We start from the raw sequence: 23281 nt of genomic DNA, 5'->3' as shown, positions 1-23281 counted from the left end.
GTTACTGTGTAGTTGGTCCTCGGAGCATGCGGTGAAATGCAAGCGTGTGTAAAGATCGATCTGTGTAACATGGTCCTCGCATTAAACTATCAGATTTGATGTGCTGTGTGTGAATGTCGACTAACACACTGCCTGGCGGAGAACTACTGAACCGCAAAACCAATTCTATCATGCAAAACGAGGACCACCTCAGAAAATGGATTTATATACACCATTGCATAGCTTTCAGGCTGTAGAACGCGAAGACGAAGATATTTCACTCCGAGGACCGGCACCCGGTCCTCGGAGTGCAAAAGGTCCTCGCAGTGCCGGTGAAAAACCAAGCGCTGGTCCTCGCGTTATACCCTGGACCAACACACATACACACATACACACGTACACACGTACACACACGTACACACACATACACACACATACACACACATACACACACATACACACACATACACACATACACATACACACATACACACATACACACATACACAAAGAGAGAGAGAGAGAGAGAGAGAGAGTTTATGTATACCTAAATCTACTTTTAAAAATTTGTAGAGGTGAACGGGAATAGAATTTTTACTTCTGGACACACACACAGACTTCGGTCGGGAAATACATTAGATTTTCGGGATTGGGAGAGGGAGAGGGAGCGGGAGTGGGAGCAAGAACCAGAGCAGTAAATTTTCTCTCAGCTTGATGTACAGAAAATTATATTTACTTTTAAAATGTGCATATTTTTAAGTCTTTTTTTAATAAACCATCCATGTTTATAGTCCAAATCACAAAAAAAGCAAAGACAAACAAAAAAATATAAATAAAAAATACAGTAAAACCTTTTTGTTGCGACCCCATTTATTGCGACCACCTCTATTACAACCCGATTTTGAGGAACCGTGAAAAAATTGCTGAAAATCCGAAGAAAATTGGACAGAAAATAAGTTTCTTGGGGTGAGTACGGTAGCTTGTTACTGCGTTTCTCTTGCCGAGTGCTGTACTGTCGTAGGCAGCGCATATCTAAAAATTGATACCAGTTCCTGTCGACCGCTGTCAGTGCTTGATAACCCCCATTCCACGTCACTAAGTCTGATTTGGTATATTTCTGGCTTGAATTTGTGAACTATTGTTGATGACTAATGCAGGTTTTTTTTTTACTTTTGTAACCAAATATATCTGGTATATTTAGTGTATTATGACTTAATAAATAAAAACCATTAAATATTAATTACTACTAATAAAACGCTGGAAATTACCTCCGGCCGCAGTGTGTGAACATGGTAGGTAGGTAGTCGGCTCTCCCTCTCCCCGTACCGTGCGCTGCTTGTACTTGTTAACAATCACGTTATCTGCTTCATTTTAACGAGGAGAGTAAAAATATATTAAAACTGTCAGCAAATTGATAAAAGCTTCATGTGTCCGCAAAAGAGGGCACAACACTGGCCCGGCAGTTGTTTTCATTCAAAACGTGGCTAAAGAACTTGCATGGATCAGGCTGAAAACATCCGGCAATACGTGTAGGTTATAAGGAATCTTGTTATGAATTGAGATGTTATGTTTTTCGAGTAGAAATATACCGCGACCTATTAGATGCACGCCCGCCTCGACTTGTTTTAACTGCAGTAGCGATGTTTATTTTGACAGCTCAAGCAATTATCTTTTTCTGTGGGTTGACAGAAAAAGGTCGCTTCACCATGCGCAGAAAAAAAAAAAGGCTACGCCACTTATTCCCCACGCAGGAAACACACTGGCTGCCGTCTGTCTGCCCCGCATTTATCTTTCTTCTAACATTTCACGTCTCGCCACTCTTGCGAGCAATATTATAATATATATTGGTACGACAAAGGTTTTACTATTTAAAAAAATTGGTTTTCCCGAGGTATTATCCCGAAGAGTAAAATTATTTTCCCGAAGTTCGGGAATGGTTTTTTCCCCTACTTTTATCCCGAATTACGGGGTCCCGTCCACCCCTAAAAATTTTTAAAATAAAATTAGAGGCATTGCAACGCATGCCGACATTAGTTAGTCACAATATATAAAAATCAATTGCAGTGCGTTAGCCACAACTCGAAAATGGCTTGACCGGTTTGAATAATATTTTTTTTTTGTTGGCCTCAATACTGGGGAGGTTTAGGAAAAAATAACATTAGGAAGAAAGTAGGGGCACCGTGCTGTTCTGGTTCCACTGTCAACAAAGAACAGCTGATTGTCGGAGCACGTGGGCGGGGCACCACGTGGCCAGGTGGATGTGGCACTAAGTGGTCGGGTGGGCGTTGCCGGGAGCCACGTGGAGGGGGTCCGCAGGGGGTTGTTGAAGTCACGTGGAGGGGGTGTGTGTGTATGTTTGTAAATGAGGAAGGTAGGTAGCGCTAGTGTCGCGCGCGCCGAAATTATTTTTACAAGTATAAAAATGTGAGGGCGGGCGGCGGGGATTCGAACCTTCGCTTCTGGATCGTTAGTCCGTCACGCTAACCACAGGACCACGAGACCATGTTGGAGAAAATAATTTCAGATGTTGTATATATGCTTATAAATAATTTTTTTAAAGAAAAGGTATATTTTTTATAGTGCTAAGCGGGAAATTTAAAATATATAGTCGGCTGCTATGCGGCCGCCATGTTTATTTTTTTATAGTGATAAGCGGTAAATTTAAAAGAGGCGCCTCAGCTGCTATGCGGCCACCATGTTTATTTTTTGATAGTGCTAGGCGGGAAATTTAAAAAAATATCTAGTGTCGGCTGCTAGTGGGCCGCCATGTTTATTTTTTTTATAGTGCTAGGCGGGAAATTTAAATAGTCGGCCGCCATGTTTTTTTTTTATAGTGGTAAGCGGTAAATTTAAACGAGGCTCATCGGCTGCTAGTCGGCCGCCATGTTTATTTCAACATTGGAAAAGAAAAATAATAATTTCGGCTGCTAGGAAGTAACCAGAACAGCCAACTTTGAAAAAATAATATTATAGGTATGACAATCGATTGCTGAAAGTCGCCATCTTTAGTACAGCATACCAGACCACAGTCTTGTAGCATAGCACACCAGGCCGCCATCTTGTAGCACAGCATACCAGGCCGCCATCTTTTTTTTTCTTCCCCATTTATAGTCATTGTTTTTTCATTTCTCAAGTTTGAATATAAAAAAGTATTATTTCGGCAGCCACTACTCTATGACTGTAGTAGTAGTAGTAGTAGGAGGAGTAGTAGTACTAGATGCCAAATTTGAAAACACACACTCAAGTGTAGCCATGTTTTCTTATAGTACTAGACCAGTATAGTCATATTATGCTTAATTTGTTGTGTAGCACGTCTGTCTATAATAATAAAAAATAGCTATAGGCATTACTTATGCTTATTGCGTGTTAATAAAAAAAAATTATACTTTACGTATTTCAGCGAATTCAAACACCGTTTTTATTTTTATTTATGTGTTAAAGATATAATGATCTCTTGTAGTGTGTATTGTGGAAATGAAATATACAGTAGGATTAATTACTTAAAAAAATAATATTATTTATAATATATCACCAATTTTATAAAAATAAAAGTTATTCTTATTACGTCACTTGTCATTTAAAAGAAATGTATTGTGCATTTATAGTCATTATATATTTTAAAAAATTAAAATTTTTCCCAAGGGCTGTAGCTGCGAGGGAGTACGCGCCGTCGCAGATGTGTCGTGGCTCCAACCCCTTCCTTCCTCCCCCTTGTTATTTTTTAAATAATAACCCAGACACTGGCGCCCGCATAGGGAAGCCGCTCGCAGAGGGGTTCACCGGCACACGTGTCGTGACTCCAAACCCTTCCTCCCCCATTGTCATTTTTTTAAATAATAACCCTACCAGATGTCCGCCCGCATAGGGAAGCCGCTCGCAGAGGGGTGGGGCTGCACCCGCACATGTGTCGCGACTGCGCGTTCCCCCTATGCGGGAGTCTACACCCCAACCCTTGCAAGGGTCTCCAGACAGTCGCGATTAGAGTCTGTTAAGGCCGGTTCACTCCATCAGTCTTCCTCATCGGTTCTAGAAATCCATGTTTTTACTGATTCTGGGAATCCCTTCCAGCTGACTAGAAGACGTGTAGGAAGTCGCTTGTGGATTTTATTAATTAAATAAGTGTGTATATACTTCGTCACTTGAATTTCTTGAGGATAAAAACCGCCCTTGATTTCATTTCAATTTTCAATCTAGATCAGACAAGTAGTATGTTCTAGGGTAAGTGTTGCATATTTTTATCACCTTAAAAATCTCGTGGGACCAATTTACGGAATAACCTTTTGCAAATAAATCCTTATTTCTTGAGATACGTACATGATCTCTGACACTAGCTTTAAGTCGCCTGTGGTCTATTTTTTTCACATCATTGTAAACCGTTTTAAGAAGAGAATTGTAAACCGTTTTAAGAAGAGAATTATCTTTCACCTCGTTGGGGCTCATACCGATAGTCCTATGAAATCTGCCATTGTATATTTCCATAACTTTTGGTAAGAGCAGTAGCCATTTATAGTTTCCCTGAGTGGTCATTTCCGTAAACAAAAGCGATTTTAAACTTCTAATGAAGCGTTCAACTACCGAGGCCTTCAGCTCGCTGTTGGTTGAATAATGGTTAATTCCGTGTTCTTTCATCAATGTCTGAAATCTTCTGTTATAAAATTCGGTACCGTGGTCTGAGTGCACGTGAGTGAAACCTCCAGAATCCTTTAGAATACGTTTAATAGCTAAAGCCACAAGCTCCGCAGTTTTTTTCAGTACTGGAACCGCGTAAGCCTGCTTGGAGTAAACATCAATCGCAACCAATATATATCTGAATCCTTTATTCGTACGGTGATAAGGTTGCATTTCCACCAAATCAATCTGTAAAAGATCGCCGAGACCATTAGTGATTACACGTCTCCGAGGAAAGACTTTGCGTGCGCTTTTGTGAAGTTCAAGCACAATACCGCGTCTGGCAGTCATTTTTTTTTTACTTAGTTTTTTTTAATGTAGCCAGATTCAATGAGTTCTTCTAGTATGGCCAGCACTTAATTTGAATGGCTCGTGTTCCTGGATTGTTGCGATGCAAGTAATAATCTAAGCCGATCACATAATTCATTTACCGAGTTCCAGTAAACATATTCCTTTCGACGATTTAAATCTAGTTTTTCAACTAAACCACTGCCTTCATGGGAAGCAATGACAGGACAAAGATCCTTAATGAGCCCGAACTTTTCATGATCGGTGTTTTTATAACATTTGGATGACTCATCATTTCTTTTATAACACGCGCTAGTAGACCGCAGCAAGCGCGTGTATTGACGCAATGCAGCTTCTGAATACACCTTAGGTTCTTTCGAAAACAATAGCTCATATAATCCCGGCGAAGGTTGTATTAGTTCATCATCTATGCGAAGTAAATTATTAGGTAGGAAAACAACTTCCTTATTTCCCAAGAACCAGGGATTCTTGCGTTTGTAAATTCCGTAGGTCGTATCATTTATTTTAGAATTGAATCCGGTTAGGTAGGACCGGGCTTCCTCACCCAACGGCTCACGTGACGCAGCCGAGCGTTTACCGGAATGAACAATCAGTGGTAAATCATCATCATCTTCTTCACCTTCGCTAGAGAAAGTCTTAATCTGAGGTTTAGCGATAGGTGTAGCGGATTCTTTTTTCACCTCAGCCGATAAATTATCCGCGGCAGCAGAAGAACTCTCGAGATGCGATGTGATCGGTTTGAATACCTGTTCATTAACTGCATCCCGCGCCAGGCGCGCGCGTTTGGCTAGCAAATATTTTTCACGAACGTTTTGTATGACGTGATGGAGCTTTCTTGCTTCTGAAGCCATGACTGACTCATGTGAGCGTAAATAGAGGCTTTTACACATTAAGGATGCTTTTTAAGCGCAGTAGCGGTAGTTGGTATAATGGGAAGCTCAACCGGTATGGTAATACGCGGAAGCGGAGTTGAAGATGGTCTTACACCAGACAAATTCACTGACGGACCTCTTAAAACCGGAAGCGATACAGATGGTGACTGTGCTGGCTGGTTTTCAGGTCTGTCCGCTAGCTTCCTTCCCAATAGATTATACAATAGGTCTAGACAATTTCTCATTGCATTCAAGCTTTGATTAACGATATGTGGAAACTGAGAACATGAAGTAGCTCCACTAACGTGACTATCAACTTTATCCTCAATACTCGATAGAGACTCCTTAATAAATTTAGCATTATCTTCGCGTAGAGAACTCATCAAAGTATTAAATTGAAATTCCATAGCGGACACTATTTCCTTACTTACAAGCTTCGGTTGCTCGCCCACGAGTGTTAAAAGCTCTGTAAATGTCGCGCGAACCGTGGCATCAACCTGTTTTAGGTACGCAGTCGTATCAGATTGTTTTTCGTTTGTAGATACCAAAGCATTTTTGATTGTTTCAAAGTGTTGTTTGTGTATATATAAAGCCTCGTTGTGTTTAGTCAGAAAAATATTTTTTAGCTCGCTAAAGTTCCTATTGCAACCACCACTTGACAGAGCCTTCAACAGCTCTAGAATATTGGCAAATGACTCGCGCGTATCGCTATCTGCCTGACGCAAGTAACTTCCCATTCCCCTTTCCAAGTCACGTGACGAGCTAACGAGAACCTTCACATCCGTAAAAATCACTTTCAGCTCATCACTACTGACAGATACCAGATTTTTCAACTCGTGTAAAACTTCCTTCTCGGGTAAATTTCCTCGAATTTTATCGAAAACATCTGTACTCTTCTTTTCAAACTGATGTAGATACATTAGCAAATTGTTATTAAGATCCTGTGCGTAGGAGAGGTTGTTTTTTAGTAGACCCAAGTCTTTTTCTAAATTATTCGCTATCGTACTAATTGCATGTGCAGTGTCACTGGAAGCTACATCTACGTAATTCTTTGTGGCAGCATCCGTCGCATCACGTGGATCGCTTACACCGCGCAAACGTTACCCGCCAACCTGACGGTGCCTATCTTCCGTAAGAGTCAGACGTGACTGTTGCTGATGTTTATTCCCGCCGCTCCTAAATTTGGAGATGCCCAAGTTCATTCTTCACTAACGTAACACTATGAAGTGATCGAAGCCACAACGATAACGACCTTTTTGTAGAGGAATATCTTTACCTATTACTAGGAAACCATAACCATCATTGCTATTCCAACAGCGAGCACAAACATCTTTAAATTTATCGAATGACATGTCGGTTGTGACGTGCTCGTGGTAAACATGTTGAAGATTTAGAAGATCCATTTTAAATAAAATCATATTAGCATTATCCCGAACCAACTGTTTTCGGGTTTGGCTATACGTTTGAATTAAATAAAAACAATCGCACAAGAAATGTCGCCCCATGGAAAAATACTGTTGAACTATTGCCTGTTTTTCACACCCGATGTCATCGAAAATTATAATCAAATTTGGTAGCACTTTGCTTGGCGGCACTACCTCATCATTTTCACGAAATTGAAAAAATTTAATACCTTGAACATGAGACAACACCTGCGCCAAACGTTTATATTTTGGTTGTTCTATGCTCTTGCTATACAAATAAATATTCTCGAAACGTACTCCGTTAGGATGTTGTATAAGCGAAAGTAAAATACATGTTTTCCCGCTGTTTGAAGGTCCGGCAATTATACATCTTATGGTATTCGGCAACAGCGGTCCGTGGCGTTGTTCTCGTTTGCTTATAAAATCATCGTGAATAATTTTGATCGGAAGACTGTTATGTTGAGGGATTACTTCCATCGTTACAACTGAAGCGTAAAAAGTATAAAACCGTCTTATTTATACCCCCCAAAGTCATTACGCTGATATGCGTCGTGCTGGAAGGAGGGTGAAGGGTAAAGGTCTTATTAACTCTGCCATAAATAAATTACCTTTCGAGCTACATTTGCCAACTTATCAGTACTGTGAGCCCGGTACAAAACTTGAAAAACGTTTAGCACGCAGAGACCCAGGCAAAAATCAATTAGATAGAGCGTGCAAAGAACACGATATTTCATACGCAAAGAGTAACGATTTGGAGAACAGACATCAAGCAGACCGTATTTTAGCACTTAAAGCTAAACAAATTGCACAGAACCCTTACACTAAGCTAGGTGAAAAGATCGCGGCTTGGAGCGTAAGTAAAATAATGAGTGTTAAGCGTAAACTAGGAGCCGGAATAAGAGTCGCAAAGAAAAAAAATAAGAAAAATAAACGTGATAAAAAGGGCGGTGTTATACCATTTCTATTTCCAGCTCTGGCAGCGCTCGGTTCTTTGATCGGAGGCGCAGCCGGAATCGCAAAGAGCGTGACAACTGCTAATAATCAGACAAAATTGTTGCAACAAAATGCACAGCATCACAGACGTATTCAGGCCTTAACAAATCAAAGCAAAAATGGTGCAGGACTTTTTTTAAGACCATTCAAAGCCGTGGGAGGAGGCATCGGGGGAAGCCGCCGCCGCCGCCGGAAGCGGAAGGGGGGACAGGGAAGGGTGGGACGCTTTTAACCCTGCCACATGGCCTCACGCGTAAAAAAAAATGAGGAAAGGGTGATTTTAGCCTTGCCTCACAGACCACTAACTACAACGGATTTAGAAAATGCGGTATTCAAGTTGAAAATCAAAAATTTCCGAGGCGTTTTCATGAGAGATAACTTACCTTTAAAACCGAAACAGTACGAGTCCAGGATAATTAATCTAGACGTATCGACAGGAAAAGGAACTCACTGGGTTGCATATAAAAAGTCTGGCAGCACAGCGCTGTATTATGACAGCTATGGCGACCTCAGACCGCCTCCGGAAGTAAGAAATTACCTGAAAGGCACAATGTTAAGTTACAATTACGATAGACAACAGACGATCAAATCGTGGAATTGCGGTCATTTATGTTTAAGATTTCTCGTGTCCGCGTATAAGAAGCAAAATAAATAATTTCAAACAGCACAGATACACCAGCCATTGACGCCTCCAGTCTATACCAGAGTGCAACCTATCCTGGTGATCCATACTGTAGTGCAAGCTAACCTGTAACGTCAATTTTATTATATTAACGGGAAAAAATTCGGAATAGCGGTCCGTATATTTTCCACCCCTTGACCTTACGAATGGAGAGTGGCAGATTGGGCTAATCGACTTTCAAACATACCATTCCATTCCGAACGTTGACGAAAAAAACAACAAATTCCGTTTTTCGAAAAACAATGATCCTGTGTCTCAAATTATTCTTCCCGTCGGAAGTTATGAAATTTCAGATTTGGAAAGTTACATCGTAGATCTGTTACCACACGATGCGACATTTACTTTGAGAGGCAACCCTAATACATTGCAATGTAATATGCATTGTAATTACGATATCCATTTTACAGGAAGCGATACGATCGGAAAACTGCTCGGTTTTGAACCTAAAATTTACGTGGCAGGTTGAATGCATGAGTCAACACAACCGGTCAATATTTTCCCTGTATCGGTCATACGTATAGATACAAATATCGTGGGCTCCAGCTATTTAAACGGACAACCTAGCTTGAGCATACAGGAGTTTTACCCCAGCGTCCCGCCTGGTTATAAGGTCATCGAAGTACCTAAATCTGTCATATACGTTCCGGTGATCGTTAAACGAATACACGAGTTGTCTGTGAGGATAGTCGACCAAAATGGGAAGCTCATAGATTTTAGAGGCGAAGAAATAACTTTACGTCTTCATTTAAATAAAATATGGGAGTGAAATACTTTGGCATTCATAAAGGCTCCGGCGGTTTCGAAGGCAGACCCAGTAATCAGCGAGACGCCAAGCGGTTAACACGTAAAAATATACGTTTTCTCAAGAAACTAGGATTCAAAGTATTCCAAAATGGATTCCAGCATTCTCGAATTCGACCAGCCAATTCAATTTGAAAATTATATCACGAAAACGGAAATACACAGCTACCGGCCATTCATTTCGGGTCCTTATGATTTAAATTCCGAGATACGTATCGCAATCCAGAATTCTGATATTTATTGTCTGCCTTGCAAAAGTCTGTTAAGAATCCGCGGAAAATTCGTCAAACCGGATGGCCAGGCCGCTACATACGCAAAAATTGTCAGAAATGGAATTTTACACATGTTTAACAGAATAGCGTACGAGGTAAATAATTTACAGATAGATGAATGTCGCAACGTTGGATTAGTGACTACGATTAAAAACTATCTTTCGCTAACGCCCAGTGAAAAAGCCCTTTCCAAGATGGCCGGCTGGGGCTTGTCTGAAGACTATAGTGTACCCATTAATGCAAACGGCGAGTTTGAAATATGCGTGCCTTTGAGTCATCTCATGGGATTTTTCGAAGATTATAAACACGTTTTAGTTCACGTTCGACAAGAATTAGTGTTACTGGTGTCAAACTCTCAGAACAACGCGGTGTTAGACATGGCAGCGCAACCGTTGCCTGAGAAACTAACACTCATGAGCATCGATTGGCTAATGCCTCATGTAACCGTTTCTACCGCACAGAGGATTCGTTTGCTTAAAATGGTTGAAAAAGGAAAAAACATAGACATTGCTTTCAGATCCTGGAGCCTCGAAACATATCCGGCCCTGCCGCAATCTCAATCTGTACATTGGTCCGTGAAAACATCATTTAATACGGAAAAGCCTAGATATATAATAGTCACATTTCAAACGGGTAGGCAAAACAACGTCGCCGGTGATAAATCAAAGTTTGATCATGTTGACATTAAGAATGTGAAAGTGTTTTTGAATTCAGAATCCTATCCGTACACAAACCTGGATAGTAATTTTCCTAATGATAGCTATCTGCTGGTGTATAACATGTACACGGAATTTCAGGACTCATATTACGGTCGTCAATCATCACCACTTCTCGACCCGGAGAAATTAAAAGATATGGCTCCTCTCTTTGTGTTTGATGTGTCTAAACAGAACGATAAGATGATTGGAGGAGTCGTGGATTGTAGAATATAAATTACCACAACGAGAAATATTCCCGTCGGCACTCAAGCATTCGCACTAATTCTGCACGATCGATTGGCAAATTTGTCGAGAGACAAATTTATTAAAATTCTAATGTAATGTAAGTGATAACGCAGTCTTCCCTGGGACCACATGCTGTATGCCAACCTCCAGGGATGTTATTCTCAGCACGGTTTCGTCTTAAAAGAGATAAGCCTGGCTAATGACGAAGGGGAGATAATTATGAGAACATTTCAGCCGCCATACTCGTGGAAATACCTCCACAGAAATTACCAGAGAACAAATTCTTGGTTAACTAGATATTTCCACGGCATCCATTGGGATGACGGTCTGTTTCCGTATACTTCGTTGCAAAACATCCTGTCAGGACATATTAGCGGAACCGTAATGGTGGCAGGCGTAGAGCAAAAAAGGTGGCTTGCAAAGTTGTGTAAAAAACATGTTAATATTCAGGATGCTCAGACCGAGCTCGGATGTCTGTCACTGAAAGAACTGAATAAAATGTATACGCAAGATAATAGCCGTACACGGCCCGTTACGTCATGACATAACGCCGCGCTGCTTAGGGCTTGGGCGTTGGAGAATTGCCAAGCGACGCCAGACCCTGGTTGCTCCCCCCGATGCTATAAATTGAACGCGTCGCTCGTAGGGGGGAGCCTGGTGGGGTTCCCACCCTCGGTGCTATAAATGCAACGCGTCGTTCGTAGGGGAGCCTAGTCACTCTCCAAGCCACTCTTCGCGCCAGTGTTCACATCCCGATGCAGTTTAATCCGGCAACTTTGTATCGGGATGTGTCGCTCGGCTACGGTCGGGTGATATTCGAGACGGCGGACGGTCGCTGTGGTTGCACGTGTGCTCAACGTTGGGACACCTGGTTCGTGACGACGCAGACGACGATCTGATAGAGCTGCCTTGCACTCAGCAAAACTGCAGCGTAAGCCTCCTACGGCCGGACACACATCTCCCATGCTCTCCGGAAGCTCTGCTCGTCGAGGCCGCAGATGAGGTGGTGCAGGTGTTGTCCGGCCAGGAGCAAGGTATTGTTGAGTGCGAGCTGCATCGTCCCAACGACACGGTGGTTGCCTGGAGTGAATCGTGTGATTCGTTCACACATTCATCATTCCTCGACGGGGGCAACCACTCGTGGAGTGTGACGTGCAACCCGAACATCTGCGACCTCCAAACAGTGGTCGGCTCCGACGAGGAGGAGGAGGAGGAGGACGCCCACCTGTGGTCTCGCGCTGCCAGCCGCCAGCTGTCACCCGCCCGCCAGCTGCCACCCGCCCGTCTTCGCCAGTAACAGCTCCGGTGAGTGACGTCCGCCATGTTTCCACCCGTCTGGGGTCGAGACCCCATCAAGACCAAGAGGGAAAAGTCTAGACACATCCGCGGGCCGTATCCTGCAGGCTTAAGACTAGCTTCCGGTGAACATCTGGACGTTCCCATGCCGCTGTTCGAGGATGTTTGTTATTTAGATACGAACCCAGAACAATTGTCAGATGATGGTTTTAGTGATAATCAAAGTGACCGAAACTTCTATGACATTCCTATTTCTTTGGCTTCGCGCTGATGGCGAGAAAAAAGAAGAAACACAGAATAGCGGATCCTAGGTTAACTGACACTTTACCGCAGATAATGTACGACTGTCAAGAAACTAGATATCTTTACGTGCATTCTAGCCTGCACTGTGTCGAATACCGTGTTAGATATTACGACATTGAGAAGGATTGTGAACGACTGCCTGTATACTTTGAATCGTGTCGCGATAATATCCATTATCGCATGTGTTGGGATAAATCATTCCCATATACTACCATGAGACTGTTAACATCGTTTCACTGTGAAGATAAGAACTGTTACGTGCACTTATGCCATCCGCTCGCTAAACATCCAACAACCGTTGATGAACTCAGGACCTCTAGAGTTAAAAATGATGAAACTTTCATAGAGCACTGTACCGGAACCGATCATTGTCGGAAGAAAACGTACAATGTTTTGTTGGGAGACTATGACGACCTGAACACACCGTGTGTAGGACACCTATGTCCTATTTACCGTGCAGAAGTAATAAAAGAGTCAAACTTTTCAGTGTCTAAATCATTACCTCTTGCGCCATATGTCGGATTCAAGCTATTGACGAAACGTAAACTTTTCTAAAAATAAAAAAAACCATGAACTGTTGTGAGTCAGCGTGTTGTAACACCCTCTGTGAATACATTGCAAGTTTATTTATGGAAGTCATACGTATAATTGCTAAAAGACATTTAGAGTCTCAGCTCAGTGTGGACTGAGCCTCGGTCGAGTAAACATGTCGTTTAATCTGGGTAACCAGTATGAAAACCTGTCTCGTGGTTTATCTATGGTGGAGTACTCAATCTGGAACAATGGCATCCTGAAGAACTATGTGGAGAGTTGTGACTGTCACTTTCACACTGTTCAGATTATAAACCCGGACACTAACGATCTACCCCTGGAAGTTAATCAGTGCAATTCGTACGGACGTTGTGCAGTTAATTACATGCAAAAAGACACGCCATTGCCTTGCAGTGTCGACGAAGTCTACAATCACGCCTTGCAAATGCCAGAACTGCATTCACCCGACTGTGCATCAGCAATCATCGAGCCTGTGAAACCAGCGCGCAAGAAATGTCAGCGGAGAGTGCCCGCAACGTATGCACCGCGCAAGACTCGAACCCGAGACCTCAGCCATCTGGGACCCGTCAGTCAAGATGGTGATCACAACGTTCAGCAGAACCAGCACGAAAGAGACCTAAGCAATGCCAAAATAGCCCTACGTACGTATAACAAACTGTAAGTTTTATGACTTGTGTTTTATTCATGTAATACGTCGTTTTGTGAAAAAAACCTCTTTATGTTTAATAGTAGATTTTAATTTAAAACACGCATAAGTGTGGTCTAATATCAAAAGTCTTACAAGTAAATATGTAATTTTGGGCTCTGATTAAAGAGTTATAATATTTTTTTTAATTTAATACGTCATTTTTGTGAAAAAAAGTCTTCATGTTTAATAGTATATTTTAATTTAAAACACACATAAGTGTGGTCTAATATCAAAAGTTTTATAAGTAAATAGTAATTTTGGACTCTGATTAAAGAGTCATAATTTTTTTCTGTGTGTAATTTATTTACTAGTTATTGTATGAGGAGTGGTTTGAAGAGTGACTTTTGAATAAAAAACTGTAAATATTATTGCTTGTTAGATTATTTGAATACTAGCCTGTTCTGGGGTGACTTCCGTCTGGGGTGAGATCCGTCTGGATGGAGGGGTGGTAAGTTGTAAAAAAATAACCAGACACAACGTGCTGCGGCGTGAGCACTCCCAGAGTAAAAGAAATAAAAAAATACACTGGCAGCCATTTTGAAACATTCGTGTGATATATAAATGGCACAGACTGTGAGGGAACACAGTCTCTGATCAGTCGCCGCACAGCTGCTGCCTCACTGCTACCTCGACGAGCAGAGCTGCGCCTCCAGTTTTTTCCAGCAAAGGTAAGATAGATGATACAATTTACTGTAAATTTATTTACTAAGCTGTATGTAATGTTAGGATGATATTATCATCATTTTGAATGGAAATATTCTTGTTTTCATTTAACATGAAAATAATATTAAACTTAAACTTTCTTCACCTTTTACTACCACACATTGTTTTCGCATTTATCATCTATAATTTATTATCGTTTCCTATTCATTAATACGTAAATGTTTTTAGAAAATATTTACATCTAGAGATATTCTCTAAAAAATTTTTTTTTTATATCTTGCAAACGGATGGGAGATTTCGTGTACAATCTAACATTGTTTTTTGAAAAAAAAATTTAATTTAAAAATATTATGTCAAACCCATACTCCATAAATACGTCTACTAAATTTTATTCTTTTCTTTTTGTTTTAGCTTTGTGCTCACTGTTTAACGTAATTTCCCTCTCTCTCTTTATTTATTTTCTCTCTCTCTTCTCTCTTACTATGTCTTCCTGTTCTTCTTCCCCCGAGGCAAAGCGACTCCGTCTTAATGAAGCTGAGCCTTCTATCTCTGGCTCTCGCGATGGTGGGCGGGAGTCAGGGGTGGAGTTGGCGCAGGGGCCCGACGTCTTGCCTCGCCTGGAGCGTGTTACCATGAACAACAAGATAGTGGACTTTCGAATTGGAAATGATGTTGAAAATGTCGATCCGGACTTGGACCGGTTTCTACAGAGATGTAGGGTTCCCTTTCTGGACTTATCTAACGAATTAATTCGCCCCTTTAAAGTTTACGTTTCACTCTCGGCTTAATTTGTTAAGGAATCTGCGGAGGGAAACGAGAGTGAAACTTTTCATTTCACAACTCACTCAACCGCGATACTGCACTCTGATGAGGTAGGGGAAATCTACGATTCAACATTCATTCCGGAAATCAATAAACACGTTAGTGATTTCGGTGCGCGTGGCAGTGGCTGGGCTCTAAAAAGATTGATTAACATGGATGTACATGTTTCAAGCTATAGAGTTTTCATGGTTGGTGCAGCGCACACGAAATTGCCGGCGTTTTTGTCCAAAAGGAGAGCTTGTGTTAACATTGAGTGTCCCGAGTAGCACTATTTCCTGTATGCCGTCATAGCAGGTGTGTCGACGGTGGAAGGCAATGTTTCTCTAGCCCCTTCGTATCCAAATCCACTCGTGTATTTTAATACGAATGGCTTGACGTTTCCCTCCACTCTGCATCAGATTAAAACATTTGAGAGGAACAATGTTATTTCTATTAATGTTTACGCTTGCGTAGATTCTAAGGGGAATATCGTTGACTAATGTTTTAGTGGCAAATCTGAATCCTCGATCCAGCCTCTTCGCGTATTCTCTGAGCGAAGAGAGAGACATGTAAATATCTTGGCGATTCGTTCGAGTGGCGCGACAGAGCACCTACATTTTGTTTACATAAAATCAATGTCCAGATTATTGCATTCACAATTGTCCAAGACACAACATAAGAAATGGATTTGTGAGCGCTGTCTTGAGTATTTTAGAAGCGAAGACAGATTAAATTCACACAATGTTCTCTGCAGCCAGCATCAAGCAGTGCGGACCTGTTTCCCTACAGAAGAGAACAAGTATTTGCAATTTACAAACTTTGCTAAACAGGACCGCCTAGGCTTTATTGCGTTCTGTGACACTGAGTGTTACCTTAAGCCTTTCTCCACCTGTTTGCCCGGTGACGAGTCTTCTAGCACTACGCGGGTAAACGAACACGTGCCTTATGCATGTAGCATTTTGTTAGTATGTGGGTACGATAGCTCTTTGACCAAGTATGTGCAATTCGAGGGTGATAATTGTATTGCTGAAATGATCGCAGAATTAGTTTCAATGACAAAATCGGGTTAGCGATATTTATTCAAAGATCATTACTATTAAGACACCGACTCCGGCGGTCTCTGCAAGGCTTGTGAGCCAAACACATTGCCATATCTGTCAGAAGGTATTGGCTGGGCAGACGGTGCTCGATCACTGCCATTTGACTGGTGAAATACGTGGTTATGCCCATTCTAAATGCAACCTGGCTTTCAGGTTGCAAAAGAATCAACTTGTCGCGGTTTTTCATAATTTGCAAAATTACGATGCCCACTTTTTAATGCAACATTTAGTTTCGCGGCGGATTGCACAGCCAGACAGCTCCTTCGTTGTGGAGAACCCCGGCAGGGTCAAAGTCCTTGGAGTAACAATGGAGAGCTACAAGTGCATTACAAAATACATACCCATTTCAGATAATGCGCAAGGAGGCATGCGCACTGTGCGTCTTAGATTCATAGATTCACTTAACTTTTTAAATTCATCTCTGGAAACTCTCGCTGGCAATCTCACGCCAGATAAATTGAAAGTCACCCGTTCAATGTTTCCAGATGACGCACAGTTTCAGTTAGCTACTCGTAAAGGTGTGTTTCCCTATGATTTTGTTAAATCTAGTGAACAATTGCAGACTGCCTCGCTACCCCCTAAGGAAGCGTATGAGTGGCATGGACGTGAGTGATCTGGACTATACTCACGCTCAAAATGCTTGGGACGTCTTCCATTGTGCCACATTGAAAGAGTACGCACTTAGTTATCTTAAGGAGGATACTTGTTTGCTGGCCGACATATTCGAGTCGTTTCATTTCGTTTGCTTACAATATTATTCATTAGATCCTGCCCATTACATTACCGCTCCCTCGTTCGCATGGGATGCACTTTTATTTAAAACCGGTGCGCGTCTTGAGCTGATACCGACCCGGATATATACAGCAAAACCCCTTATTTGCACTTTTCATGGGGACAAAGTAAAAAAGTGTAAAAAGCGGGAAAGTGTAAATAAAGGGAAAAGCATAAAAAGGAGTACAGTTTACCTTATTTAGAATTTTTTTCCTTTTGTTTAATAGCACATACTACAATGCAGGTACAAACACACTAACAACAAATTTTACTTTAGTATTTAATCAATTATTAATTTACCACATTTGACAAAAATAAAAAAAGAATGAAAGCCAAAATGTTTTTCTGATTACTTCCTAAAAAATAAATTTGAAATTTTCTTCTGCTTGCTTTTTTGGCTGTTCAAGGAGATTATTTGCCTCTCCAAATTATAAATACAGTTGCAACCGGCAGGGTTTATAACAAATACGGGCTACATACACATTGCTCACAGTAAAAAATTTTTTAAGAAAAGGCCGCAAATTGATGAATATTTACCGTCAATAGCGCGCCAAACGCGGAGAAAGGTCATTGTACTCGGTCAGCTGCTGTAACGACGCGGCGGCGCATGCGCACTCTATGCTCCGCCCAGACTCATGACGCCATCAGCCGCCAACCAATAGATGCGAGCTTAGCGGAAAAAAATATAAGCTCCACCTCCCGTGTACCAATTTTATCCAGTTCTAATACCAGTTTATTGGTATACGCACCAGTTTTCTCGCTGCCGTGACATGTTCAAGTTTACGTTTATCATGATGTCTTGATACCAATAATTAATTATTTACGATCCCCAGAAATAAATGGTTAGTTTAAAAAATATGGCGTCAACTGTACAATACTTCCCAAATTATAAAAGACGTATAAAACAGTTACCAAGACACCGCTCATTTTATCTTGTGAAGTTTATGTCTCGTACCAGTATTTCGGCTAAGTTGTGACATAAATACAGTATCAGAACTTACAAGCAGCCATGTTTGTACATTCATGAGTTTACGTTTTTCCCTCGTGCATTTTAGATTGTCTCCTGCTATAATTACTCGTACTTTTACACGCCTAGGCTTAAATTATTACATGTTTAGAAATAAAAGCAACTTTTCATGTTATAAAATATGTATATTTTGCTATTTAAAATGTTCATTGCCTACTAGCTCCACGGTATTTTCTGGTTGTTTATGGTTGTTCGTGACGTAAATAGCGGGATTGATTCGATTTTTGAGACGTAATTCGCGGGAAAGTATTGTATTGGACTATATGGGAACCAAACGGGACCTGAAGAATATAGTGCAAATAACGGGAAAACGTAAATAACGGTAACGTAAATAAGGGGTTTCGCTGTACCTCTTCCTAGAGTCAGCCGTTCGTGGAGGTATAACAAACGTAAGTCTACGTCACGCGAAAGCCAATAATGTTCACATGTCCACTCACGACCCGAGCCTTCCGTCTTCATACATCTGCTATTTCGATGTAAACGCTTTGTATGCTCACACAATGTTAGATAAAGTTCCTGTGGGCAAATTTGAGTGGGTTCCCAGGGATGAGTATGCGAGTTGGGATTTCAACACCATTGACATAGATAGCGATACGTCATATTTCGTGGAAGTGGATTTGACCTTTCCCGATGATTGTCACGACCGCCTATCAGATCTGCCTCTGGCCCCTGTGAATGGCGTACCGCCAAACGGGCAAATGAGTAAATTATTGTTAACTCTCGCGCCGCGTAATAATTATGTTGTCCATGCTAAAACACTGCGGCACTACGTTCGGTATGGGGCGGTCATCGGCCAGGTTCACCGCGTGCTTTGGTTTGAACAGGCGGCCTGGATGAAAGAATACATAACCATTAATGCTCAGCGTCGTGCCCAGGCTGCGAATCCCTTCGAAAAATTGTTTTTTAAGTTACTTTCTAACTCGGTGTACGGTAAGGGTTTAGAGGATTCTAGAAAACACAGAGACATTCGCATCGCTTCGTGTTACAAAACTATTTATGGGGCAGCCGAGCTGATTGGTCGTCCAACATTCAAGGCTCGGCAAATCGTCTATGAAAATCTATTTCTTATAGAGTTGCAGAAAGGTTCGATAACCTTCGATAAACCTTTGTACACGGGTGTCGCCATTTTAGATTTGTCAAAATTGATTTTATACGACTATCATTATAACTACATGCAAAAAAAATTCCCTCCCCAGTCTCTGCATCTCTTGTACTCGGACACTGATTCGTTGATTTACCACGTTCAGTGTGATAACATTTATGATTCCATTCGACCCGACTTAGCTTCACGTTTCGACACATCAAATTATGCGCCAGGTAATGATCAACGATTCCCCTTAGTCAACAAGGGTGTAACAGGGGTGATGAAAGATGAGGCCGCTGGCAAGATCATTACGGAATACGTGGTTCTTCGCCCGAAACTCTACGCATACAAGATGGAGGATGGTTCTTGTATGCGTAAAGCGAAAGGAGTTAAGGCCAACGTAATCCAATCACTTCTGTTCCCTCAATACCTGGATTGCTTGCTTAAAAATTCTCGGATTCTAGGCAGTCAATACCATTTCCGTTCGCAAGGCCACACCGTGTTTACGGAGCGAGTGAACAAGATAGCACTGTCTTCAGGAGATGATAAGCGTTGGCTTTCTGAAGACGGTGTCAGCACATTACCTTGGGGGCATAAAGATCTGTGTCCTTCTAAAACTTGTGCCCCGCCCGATCCCTCCTAATAATTGTACATATTTCCATTTTTTTTTTTTTTCCTCTGATTACGTTCACCAGTGAGACGAACACTGCTGACCTAACCTCCGAGCAGTGGTTGCAGGAACACACCAGCGCTCACCACTCCTCCCCTGCTCGGAGGGAGCTTCAAGTGTTTATATGTGTGTGTGTGTGGGGAAGGCAAACAACAGCGGTTCATCCGCCTCCCCCCACACACGAAAGAAAAAAAAATTATCCTGAGAGGGGTGTGTTCACCGCCCCCCACCGCGCCGCGCCATGTCATGACAACTGATCCTTTCCATTATGCATGTGGAGAGAAAAACTGTCGGTATGTTAAAGAAAATGTTTAGAGATGTTTGAAAAAATATTCTACTGTTACCATGATAGCTTGCATATTATACATGCTAAGCTGATTTAACGTAAAAAAATACTAGTTTGTTTCAAATTGCCTCAAAGTATATTAATTTACATGCTTTCCTAATTAAATGTAAAAATAAAATATTCCCCTGTTATTTAATTTTTTTTTAATTTACATAAATCGTCCTCTTGATAGAATTCCTGAAATTGGTGTGACGTTCTACAGATCTCCCCAACCCAGACAATGGAACGGATCCCATCAGCGTTGGCGGCCTCTTTCTTCGTGGAAGTGGTGGAGGAGGGGACGAGTATTCCAGCCGACATTGTGGCGGCCTTCTTCGCAGAAGACCTGCTGGAAGGGCCGTCGTCTCCCCCTCCTCCTCCAACACCGCCGGCCAAGACTTTGCCGCTGCTGTTGGTGGCGGGCCCCTCTGGGACATGTCCCTGGGGTCGGCCGCTAACAGCCGACGAAAAAAGAGGGTTCCGGCTACCTGCTACACACCAGCAGGTGCCGGCTCTGCCTAGCGGCAAAGTCGTGGCCAAGCTGATGGCTATGGACGCCCAGCGGGGAAGGGGGGGGGGATAATAAATTTATTTTAAACTAAGTAATATCAATGTGTTGACTACATTATTTCAATATCCATTGTGTGTTACTATGTCTGGTAACCGGAAACATTACGTAAACGAGACTCTTAAATAAAAAACTGATGTGAGAAAAAAATATATATATATATATATACACACACATACATGCATAAATGCATAATTTTTTTAACGAAAACATTACGTAAACGAGACTATCGCAAAAGATTATTATTACAAGTTACTTTTACCTGGTATTAATCAAATGGCAGGTACAGGTAACTAACACACCAGGTAGACGTAATATTTTTTTTTAAGTGTTGGGGAAATATATATTTTAACTTTGGAAGAAAATACATTTGTATACAGTTCTCTGCGGCAGCAGCCCCCACCCCTCTGCGAGCGGCTTCCCTATGCGGGTGCCAGTGTCTGGGTTATTATTTAAAAAATAACAAGGGGGAGGAAGGAAGGGGTTGGAGCCGCGACACGTCTACGATGGCGCGTACTCTCTCGCAGCTACAGCCCTTGGGAAAAATTTTTATTTTTTAAAATATATAATGACTATAAATGCACAATACATTTCTTTTAAATGACAAGTGACGTAATAAGAATACTTTTTTTTTTTTTTAATAAAGTTGGTGATATATTATAAATAATATAATTTTTTTAAGTAATTAATCCTACTGTATGTTTCATTTCCACAATACACACTACAAGAGAACATTATGTCTTTAACACACAAAAAAAAATAAAAACGGTGTTTGAATTCGCTGAAATACGTAAAGTATAATTTTTTTTATTAACACGCTATAAGCATAAGTAATGCCTATAGCTTTTTTTTTCATTATTATAGACAGACGTGCTACACAACAAATTAAGCATAATATGACTATACTGGTCTAGTACTATAAGAAAACATGGCTACACTTCAGTGTGTGTTTTCAAATTTGGCATCTAGTACTACTACTACTACTACTACTACTACTACTACTACTACTCCTACTACTCCTACTACTCCTACTACTCCTACTACTCCTACTACTCCTACTACTCCTACTACTCCTACTACTATAGTCATAGAGTAGTGGCTGCCGAAATAATACTTTTTTTATATTCAAACTTGAGAAATGAAAAAAACAAAGACTATAAATGGGGAAGAAAAAAAAAGATGGCGGCCTGGTATGCTGTGCTACAAGATGGCGGCCTGGTGTGCTATGCTACAAGATGGCGGCCTGGTGTGCTATGCTACAAGATGGCGGCCTGGTGTGCTATGCTACAAGACGGCGGTCTGGTATGCTGTACTACAAGAAGGCGACTTTCAGCAATCGATTGTCATACATAAAATATTTATTTTTTCAAAGTTGGCTGTTCTGGTTACTTCCTAGCAGCCGAAATTATTATTATTTTTTTTCCAATGTTGAAATAAACATGGCGGCCGACTAGCAGCCGATGCGCCTTGTTTAAATTTACCGCTTACCACTATAAAAAAATAAACATGGCGGCCGCATAGCAATTGACACTATATATTTTAAATTTCCCGCTTAGCACTATAAAAAATATACCTTTTCTTTAAAAAAATAATTTATAAGCATACATACAACATCCGAAATTATTTTCTCCAACATGGTTACGTGGTCCTGTGGTTAGCGTGACGGACTAACGATCCAGAAACGAAGCTTCGAATCCCCTCCGCCCGCCCTCACATTTTTATACTTGTAAAAATAATTCCGGCGTGCGCTACACTAGCGCTACTTACCTTCCTCATTTACAAGCATACACACACTCCCTCCACGTGACGTCAACAACCCCCTGCGGACCACCTCCACGTGGCTCCCGGCAACGCCCACCCGACCATTTGGTGCTACGCCCACCCGGCCACGTGGTGCCACGCCCACCCGCCCACGTGCTCCGACAATCAGCTGTTCTTTGTTGACAGTGGAACCTGAACGGCACGGTGCCCCTACTGAAGAACCCAAAGAAACAGCCGAAATAATGAATAAATCGAAATTGGTAATTTTCTATTGGATTTGCCACTTCCGATTACATTCAGTAGATGCGTATGTTGCAGACCTTTTATTTGACAGCTGCACCATGCATAACTGTTTTTACTCTGTGTTTTTCATTCTATGCGGTCTTGTGAAATCTGTTACATTTAAAATCTTTTGTCATAAAATAAAGGTAAAGGATTTTGAGAATAGATTTGGTTAAAGCGAATTTAATTATATTTTGCGAATATTCTTTTCGATCAGCCATTCTTTTAAGGTAAATTGACTTTGCAATCTTAGATATAACGTTGGACAGAACGTTGAAAGATCTTCGTGACAATCAAAACATTTTTGGTGGAGCCATGATTCTGTTGTCAGGTGATTTTTGTCAGACTCTTCCAGTTATTCCACTATCAAATGTAGCTGACGAACTAAAGGCATGCTTAAAATCATGAAATTTGTGGGGGCATGTGAAGATATTCCGATTGACAAC

General features: G+C 41.4%; 3 protein-coding genes across 6 annotated transcripts in view; all 3 read left to right on the top strand.

Moving 5' to 3' along the window:
• LOC134527844 (uncharacterized) overlaps positions 1 to 23281 on the top strand; it is a 286375-nt gene that overhangs the window by 96767 nt on the left and 166327 nt on the right. The window lies entirely within an intron of this gene.
• Positions 1 to 23281, top strand: part of LOC134527847 (cation channel sperm-associated protein 2-like) — a 254149-nt gene that overhangs the window by 77723 nt on the left and 153145 nt on the right. The gene's annotated exons all lie outside the window — the stretch shown is intronic.
• On the top strand, positions 19269 to 20807 carry LOC134528600 (uncharacterized). Its single transcript, XM_063362352.1, has 2 exons — positions 19269 to 20192; positions 20448 to 20807. Exons 1-2 carry the CDS (start codon positions 20172 to 20174, stop codon positions 20805 to 20807), a joined length of 381 nt encoding a protein of 126 aa, XP_063218422.1. The 5' UTR covers positions 19269 to 20171.

The sequence above is a fragment of the Bacillus rossius genome, chromosome 1, assembly GCF_032445375.1.
Source record: "Bacillus rossius redtenbacheri isolate Brsri chromosome 1, Brsri_v3, whole genome shotgun sequence".
Lineage (NCBI taxonomy): Eukaryota > Metazoa > Arthropoda > Insecta > Phasmatodea > Bacillidae > Bacillus > Bacillus rossius.
This window is presented reverse-complemented; position numbering and strand designations above follow the sequence as displayed.

Coding starts and splice junctions, on each gene's coding strand:
- LOC134528600 (XM_063362352.1), top strand. CDS start 20,172: ATGTGGAGAGAAAAACTGTCG. Junction 20,193..20,447: donor TGTGGAGAGAAAAACTGTCG/GTATGTTAAAGA, acceptor GACGTTCTACAG/ATCTCCCCAACCCAGACAAT.